The sequence below is a fragment of the Mirounga leonina genome, unplaced genomic scaffold (genome assembly GCF_011800145.1).
Source record: "Mirounga leonina isolate KUSES-001 unplaced genomic scaffold, KU_Mleo_1.0 Mir_152, whole genome shotgun sequence".
Classification (NCBI taxonomy): domain Eukaryota; kingdom Metazoa; phylum Chordata; class Mammalia; order Carnivora; family Phocidae; genus Mirounga; species Mirounga leonina.
The window spans coordinates 10,381,456-10,390,103 of record NW_023270380.1 but is presented as its reverse complement, the minus strand read 5'-3'; the positions used below and the strand labels follow the sequence as shown (position 1 = coordinate 10,390,103).

Sequence of the window (8,648 nt, the reverse complement as noted above, 5' to 3'; positions counted from 1 at the left end):
TCACACATAGTCTAGATACTTTTTAACAAGAAGAGAAACACCCTGAGGCTGGCCTCCCTCCTGAGCAAAGTGTGGAGCCACCAAGGAAGGTGGAGACTTAGGAAGGAAAGCAGTTTGGAGAAACGTCATTAAAACCAAGCAAGAGTGAAGAGACTGGTTAGCAAAAACAATGACCTTTAAAAAGAAAAAAGCCAGGAAGATGGAAAACCCAGGAGAAGAAATCACTGGACTCGATCATTGGGAAGATAGCAGTGAACCAGGAGTGGACGCTTCAGGAAGAGGCAGGGGTGGGATGTCTCAGAGGTGAGGAAGTAGAATCAGACAAACACCGACTTCTCTCTTTCCAACACTTTAGCCTTGAAAGGACAAGGGAAGCAGCGTCCACAGTAAGGCAGGATCAAAAATCAAAACCCGGGCTTTATTTGGTCCCCGGGGAGGTGAAGAGCTCAAGGGTGTGGATGGGGGGCCCCGGTACCACAGGGCAGTCCCGGTGCTCACATCCTGGAGCCCCCACCTCCACAAACAAATGCAGCCGAGACCCCGGCCCAGCTGGCCCTGCATGAGTGGTAACTCAGAGTCTCCCACAGGGACTCCGTGACCTAGGTTCTGGGATGATCCACGTGTCACAGATGAGGAAGCCGAGGCAGAGAGGCTAAGTCACTTGTCCAGAGTCACACAGCTAGTTAAGGCCCAGAGTCAGGCTTCCCCCAGGGCAGTCTGGCTGTATGTTCCCACCGATGTGCAGTGATGGAGACAGAAAACAGAGACCTTGCCTTGCATCATGCTTTCCCCAGGCCTGCTTATACTGGCTTTGAATCCAGGGACATCCACATCCAAGTAATGGGCCAGTGGGGGGGGGGGAGGCGGTGTCTGAGGGCAGTGGCTGGGGAGGAATAGCAGACAGAGGCCATTGGTTGGTGTTGCAGGGCAATTGTGGAGAGTTTCACAAGCATCCAAAGACCTGAGTTCGAGGACTGGCTCCAATGTCTAGTGTTCTAATAATCGGGAGCGAGTCAGCAAGTCACTTAACCTGTGCAGGTACCAATTCTCCATCCGTAACACTGGACGGTCATCATAATGGTAATAATAGCAACCATCCTACCTCCCTTTGAATGTAAGGAGCAAGTGAAACAATGTGAGAGTGTGAACGTGCACGCAAAAGTGAAGTATTTCACTCTTATTATTACGAGGCTTTTCAACTATCTGAAAAACTGCTCATCCTCTCCTCTCCCCTACCTCGCCTGCCAAGGTATTAAAAACTGATAAAACATCCATTGAGAGAAAGTGTTTCCAGACCCAAATAATTTCCATGGGTACAATTTGCCCGAAATGCAAAATTTCCTTATACAGTGGGGCTACATGAGACATTTTACAAAGTCTTTGAGTGAGCTGTGATAAATTGTCATTATCTCAGATTTGTAGGCAGTTTGGGGGGGCGGTGCCCAGAGCTGCTCAAAACAACTGATAGTTGTACCATGTACTTCACGCCTGCCCGTCCCTTCCTCTCTTTTTTCTCTGCACAGTATGATGCTCATCCCACTCCCTCTAAGGCAGCACGTTCCTCTTACCTCTGACGGCCTGTTTGCACGGACCTCACTTTTATGCATCAGTATAATCCTTAAGACCCGGTGTGGAGCCTCTGCAGACAGAGGAGGAAGTAGCTTTGGTGAAGAAGCCCAAAGAGCACATGTTTTGGGAGGGAACGTGAGAAAATCAGCAGAGCAGCAGGGCATTCCGACTGCAACTTTGCCAAAGATTGGGAAAGCATGCACACACTTCCCAGCAATCTCATTTGGCAGGTTGTGGAAACCAGGTCTTTAGATGGATGCCTCACCTTTAAACAGGACAGTTTGGTTCGTATATAATGAGCCTAGAATTACATGCAAAGTTGCCATTCTTTATACTTTTCTGTCTGAATTGTCTTGATGTTTTACTTTCCCCTATATAACCCTGTTCCAAAGAGAAAATGAAAACAATTAGGTAGCAGCCGCTTGGGATGAGGTACATGATGGGTAACAGGTGTGTGGTCGGTCATAGGGACATTTACTGTGGCAAGTAATCTGGGAGAACATCTGGAACACAATCCCATTTTACAGATGAGGAACCAGGGACCTGGGGCCAAATTTCACTTTTTCTCTCTTTGACAAAGGAGTATGTATTTTGCGTGTATGTCTTTACTTAAGAAAAGCGAATACCCCGGGGCACTTGGGTGGCTCAGTCGTTAAGCGTCTGCCTTCAGCTCAGGTCGTGATCCCAGGGTCCTGGGATCAAGCCCCACATCGGGCTCCCTGCTCGGCAGGAAGCCTGCTTCTCCCTCTCCCACTCCCCCTGCTTGTGTTCCCTCTCTCGCTGTGTCTCTCTCTGGCAAATAAATAAATAAAATCTTAAAAAAAAAAAAGAAAAGAAAAGCGAATACCCCAAAATCCCCAGTTGCAGAGCTGTGTGTATGATGGTCACTTACTCTAGATGGATGCATAAAAAAAGGAGGGCTGACTCAGAATCTCCTTCTATATCTATCAGCCCTTCTCATGCACAGACTTGACTCGCCAGTTTTGCAAAGCAAGGCACTCCACTAATTCTATTCATTCCCCAACACCACTGTCCTCCAAATAATCAAATGGTTGGGCAGGGTTGGTCTCTCTAAAACTTGAAAGGGTATTTCTTTGAGTTGCTTGCTATGCAGAAATCAGCCGAAAACTATTCAGAACAATAGTGGTTTCCCTCTGTGCAATGACTAGACCCAAACAGACAAATTGACCCCTTCTCCTGCCTCCGCCTGCCTACAAATCCCCCACAAAACACCCCACCACCAGATCCCTCTCCTTCTAGGGCTGATGGAGGCTCTGAAAGACACCTGCCGGCCCAGCTCCCTCTTCCGGTTTTAGTATCAGTCAGTCTAAATGCCAGTGAAACAGTAGCTGGTACTGGTTTGGTTTATGTTCTGTTCTTTCTTTTTTTAAAAAAAATACAAATAACATTTCTTTCAATAATAAATATACAGTTACATGAAAAAATAGAAAGAAGCACAAAAATCGTGATCGCTATCCAGCAGGAACATGTTTTTTTGCTAATAGAGTCAGAGATCACATTCTCCATAAGAACACGTTATTTTAGCCTATTTCTAGGACACTTTCAAACATAAGACCTTCCTTGTCCGACAGTCAAATCCTCTTTGAGATGGTTTAACTATGCCAGTGATGAGTGTCTAACATATCCAGGAATCAAGGCTACTGAAGTGAGCTAGAATCTGACTCCAAGAATACAACTGTCAATACACAGAAACGATATAAATCACTTCACCAGACTGTGAAAATACATCCGATTTTAAATCTCCAACAGGTAATCAATTACTTACAAAAACAAAGCAAGACACAACAGCTCAGGTGTGTTTCTCCTGATTGAAGTTGAAGTGCCCTGCGGCAGTCCTGGGTTCCGGGGTGGCGGGCGCGTGGGGAAGGGGGCGCCCCCCTCCGCCACCGCAGCCCGGCTGGGAGGCTGCCAGTCACTTGGAGCGAAGAGTGCCCAGGATTCTGTCCCAGTGCGTGAAGTAAGGGGCAAAGTTGCAGTGGAACTGCGAGTGGTGCAGGTCGTGGTGCGTGACGCCGCCGTACCACCCGAAGGGTACCAGTCTGTGCGTGGACCAGGGGAAGTCGTAGCCGGAGTGGTCCTCCACCGACAGCCAGATGTTGAGCACGCGGAACACCAGGACGGTGAGCGGATGGCACTGCAGCAGCGTGACGTTCACCGCGTCGAAGAAGCCCAGGGAGAACAGCTCCCAGGCGCTCATGTACTGCGTGGCCAGCGCGAACGAGGCCGAGTTGCGGTGGTGCATCTTGTGGAAGGTGCGGTAAAGCCACGGCACCTTGTGATGGAGCACGTGCCACGCGAAGAACTCCGCGTCGAAGAGGAGCAGGCAGCCCAGGACGTGGCCCGCCAGCTGCAGCAGCTCGGGGGCTTCGCGGGGCCAGGGGGCCGGGCCGCGGGCCCAGGACAGCAGCGTCAAGGGGAGCACGAACACGGCGTGCTGGTAGAGGGTCTGCCCCAAGCAGGGCAGCATCTGCCGCGTCGTCGGCGAGAAGTCCGGGTGGATCTTGTAGCGCCGCAGCGCGGGCACCCAGCGGCTCAGCACGTCGAGCGCCACGAAGGGCAGGCAGAAGCCCACGTACGTGCAGATGGAAAAGAGGACGGCGAACAGGGGCGACTGCGTGAGCGCGTCCTGGGCGCGCAGCTGGTCCCAGAGCGGCTGCAGGACCAGCTGGTCCGAGCTGCCGAGGATGTGGCGCTCGGACGTGTTGCCGCAGCTCATGGTGAGGCTGTGCCGGGACCGCTCGGGCCCCACCGACTTTTCTTAGCGCCGCGGCCCCGCCCCGAGTGATGTCAGCCGCCTCCTCTCCCTCTCCCATTCCCGGCCGGGCCGAGCTTGCAGAAACAAACGGCCCCACAGAGAGCCGCGCTCCGTTGCCAAAATGTACATCTACGCGGGCGCTGAATCGGCTTTTCTACGCGCAGTGTGCAACGTTACTAACTTTTTACGTGCACGCAGATTTATGTTCCGATTTTTTTTTCAACTGCTGTACCGTGTACGCGCGATACAATGCGCAGATCTTCAGTGCAGTGTCTACAAATTTTGACAGCTTAATTCCTCTGCCACCATCGCACCCAAACAAGATAAGAGAATGTTTCCGCCACCACGGTAAAGAGCTCCTTCTCAGTCGGTGCGCAATCGCTTGTATTTTTTAAACGCATACATGTAATTGCGTCTGTGTGCTTTCCTAAAGGGGCAACCATCACTGCATTTTTTAAAACTTTTTAAAGCGACGTACCTTCTGTATTTCCGATCTTTTCTGTCGGCACACCTCCTGTCGATCTGAGTAGATGCGAGCTCACACCGACCTTCCCGCAGGGGGAACCGCGGGGCGGCCGGGCGCGCGCTGCGGCGATCGGCGCAGGAAGTCGGAGCGGACGGCGGGCGGGACCCGAACCTCCCGGTTCCAGCGTCTCGGAGCGCAGCTCTGGCCGCCGGCTCGCCGCAGGCTCCCGGTCCCACTGCGCGCGGACTCCCCCCGCGGGGTCCGCACACCCGGGCGGCCGCTCGTTTCTTTCGCCGCGGCGCGCGCGGAGCCCGACCGGCGACCCCGACCAGGAGGCACGGCGACAGGGCGGGGACCGCGGCTGGGAGGCTTCAATTAAAAAAAAAAAAGTGCTGGGTTTTAACATCCAGAGCCTGCCCAGATCTGGCTACAAAGCCGCTCCGTCTCAATTTGGGATGGAAGCAATGAAAGCAGTAAACCACCCCCCTTGTTCCTCAACGGAGCATCCGAGCATCCGTGCGCGGGACGCAGCGCACTGAGCGGAGGAGGACGCGCCTACCCTGCCCTCCTCTCGGCGGGCTTCGCGGGGCCAGCCTGCCGCTGGTCCTCCACCCGCGTTCCCCCGACCACCCCTGGAGCCCAGAGCCCACTGCGCGGCACGCCGCCCCCCGCCCCGAGCTCCGCGGCTCTCGGGGGACCGAGCGGGAGGAGGGGGGTACTGGGCGAGCTCGGGGGCCACCGGGGACCCGCGTAGAAAACCACCTCCGCCTTTGAGCCGGGTGGCTGCCACGCACACAAGAGGCCCCTAGAGGATAGAAGTTGAGGACGAACACTTTGAAGGCGGGACCACTCGGAACTAATTGTGGCTTTGCCTCCTGTGTCTGTGAGGTTGGGGTACGGCGCTTCGCTCCCCGGAGGCTTTGCATTTTCTTGTCCACCTCCCACCCGCGCCAAAGGAAAATAAGAGCAGCCATCGCATGAGGTTATTTCAAGCATTAAAATGGGAAAACAACAACAACAAAAAGAATACTATAACGTCTGCCAGGCATTAGCTAAGTGTTTCATTTGAAGGGATTTCGTTCCGGGCTGGGAACCCCAAGCTGCCGAGAAGAGGCCTCGCTGTTAGTGCTGTGGCCCTTACGGAAGCAAAAGCAGAGGGCTTGGCACACAGCAAACTTGCAAAGTAAGACGCATATTATTTTAAATTTGTGCTCCACATTTCACCTAAAGAACGGAGGAAGTTTACAATTAAAATCAAATAAAATCGTGTAAGGAGAAATAAAAGATGTAAAGCCGCATATTAGGAGGACCAGTATATGGACCTAGAAATATAACAATATATAGGGTATATACGTATGATATGTCATAAGCCAGTTCCTAATATTTAATGATATATTAATATCTAATAATGTATCGGATGTTATACACACGCCCTGTAACAAACCAGTTCATAATTCAGAACCTCTAGCTGGCGTTTGTCCCTGAACCACCGCTGATGGAATACACATACTCCCTAGATGCCCATTCTCTGGGGCCTCCAGCCTCTGGCCATACTGCAGCTTTGTTTTCTTTAAAACTTCAGTGTGCTAAGAATATTATGATATTCTGCTTGTGTATTGATGAGACAAAGGTTCAGAAACAGCTCCGAGTTTCTTGACAGGCAACGCGAACATGGAAAGAGGGTGGATTTTCTAATTGCTTGGATATCTGGATGGTAGAAGAGCTGGGTACGATGCAGGCCCCTGGCCTCCCTTGCTGGTGAATTTCTAGCACATAGACAACCTGACGCTTCTAGGCTCCTCTTCAATCTTCCCCTCCTCCAAGGCTCTTTCCAATTCACCTTTAGGGCAACCCAGGAACTTCTTCCTTTCCCATTCCTGGTAGACAAGACTTGCCCTTGAACTTTGCATGGCTCCAGCAGCATCTCAGAGAGAAGAGGAAGGGCTTGGTCTCCTTCGCTCTTGGACCCCTCAGTGCTCCAAAGGGACTGTCAGAGCTCACTTTCTCAGACTTACAAATGAATTCTGCTCAGAGGTGAATTATCACTCAGATTTGCCCTCCAAAGAAATTAACTCAATCTTCAAATTTCCATTCAGCACACGCTGTCCTCTTCTTGTGGTCTCAGCTATTATGCTTGGGTGCTTTGGATGCTCCTGTGGATTTTTTAAGTGGGTGGCATTGGCAGACTTGCTTAATTTGGACCTAGCTACTAGGTTGCTGTCAGGACTGCCCTTTTGAGCCCCCAGCCCCACCCAACCCATTCTTTGCCTACTTCGGTTCTTCCATCTTCTATCACTAAGCCTGTTAGAATACTCTCCATGGGCCGGTTGCTTAGAGCCCTGTGCAGCAAGATCCAGAAGCCTCGGCCGCCCCCTGCTTGGCCCAGGCTCTCCCCTCTTGCTCACAGCACTTTAAACAGGCATCCACCAGCGTCCCTGCCTTTCCAGCCCATCAGCTGCCCGGGACAGAAGTCTGTGTCCCATATACAAATGCAACCATCTCGGGGAAAGTAGTCAGTTAAAATCTCATCGTTGTCCACTCGATGTCATAGGGAGGATGCCGGGAAAGGTAAGCACAACATCATGGGCAACCAAGACAGCACCACTTAAATGGGCCCAAATGAAATCGAACCCTGTTTAGTCTTGACTAAAATGCTGCCATTTCCTCAGCTGGCAAATGTGCACCTTTAAGCACTTCATGAACATAAAATATATTTAACAGCTTGCTATGTGAAGGGTTCTTTTTAGGGCACAGGTACTATCTTTTAGGGTTTTTTTCTTCCCACAGTGCCAAGCATTATACTGTGCACATAGTGAGCGTTCAAAAGATATCTGTGGACTCAATGCTTGTTTTTAAAGATACTAGCTCTAAATCGAAGCTAAAAAGTAGATTTTTCTTTTTTTTTTTTTGGCTAGAGCACACTGCTTGGTGTGGTTTAGCTACTTATCTACTGGGATGGCTTTCCATAGAAGGGGGTATTAGGACTTCAGCCATACTATTGCTTGTGCTTCTCCAGTTGACTTTGACTTCTTGTGTATCATTTTTAACTTGGCACGGTCTTTCTGACAAGGTTGGAGGACAGGATTCTTTTCTTCTCCAGCTACCCCGGAGATCAAGTCATTTTTATGAGCGCAGCAATCAAGTCTGTGCATATTTAACACAATCTCGAAGTTATTGGGTACTACTCAGCAGACGACGTTGGATACCGCCCCCACCCCCACAAATAGAACACGTACTCGGATTATCAATGACATCCTCTCTTTTTCTGTGACCTTTATGGTTTTTTTCTTTCCAAAATTAGAGAAGATGTCCTTTGATCTATCTAACTGAAACAGATACTGCCAGATATCAGAGATGAGAAGTGGGTTATAATGCCTTACAGCTGTAACACGTAAGACTCATAGGGGATGGAGTAATCTCAAAAATTAATCTCAAAGATTAAATGTAATCCCTTGAGGCGCCTGGGTGGTTCTGTGGGTTGGGTGTCTGCCTTTGGCTCAGGTCATGATTCCTGGGATCTAGTCCTGCGTCCCGCTCCCTGCTCAGCGGGGAGCCTGCTTCTTCCTCTCCCTCTGCTTGCTGCTCCCCCTGCTTGTGCTCTCTCTTTCTCTGTCAGATAAATAAATAAAACGTTTTAAAAAATGTAATCCCTTGTTATAAAAATGAAGGCTTCTTGTCAGAAAAGTCAGGACTAGCTAGGATTGAATAGAAAGTTACAGCCAACGTGAAAGCGGTGAATAGAAAGTTACAGCCAACCTGAAAGCGGTGAGTAGAAAGTTACAGCCAACGTGAAAGCAGAACTTTTTGTCAGTTTCAAGGTAGATACTTCTACAAAAG

At 50.5% G+C, this 8,648-nt stretch overlaps 1 protein-coding gene across 1 annotated transcript; it reads right to left on the bottom strand.

Moving 5' to 3' along the window:
• Window positions 1-2,955: 2,955 nt before the first annotated feature.
• On the bottom strand, window positions 2,956-5,098 carry CH25H (cholesterol 25-hydroxylase). The gene has a single exon (XM_035008554.1). The coding sequence runs from the start codon at window positions 4,304-4,306 to the stop codon at window positions 3,503-3,505; it is 804 nt and encodes a 267-aa protein (XP_034864445.1). The 5' UTR covers window positions 4,307-5,098; the 3' UTR covers window positions 2,956-3,502.
• Window positions 5,099-8,648: the final 3,550 nt, after the last annotated feature.

What these genes read in the sequence shown, in the direction of transcription:
- CH25H (XM_035008554.1), bottom strand. Translation starts at nt 4,306, where the DNA reads ATGAGCTGCGGCAACACGTCCGAGCGCCACATCCTCGGCAGCTCGGAC.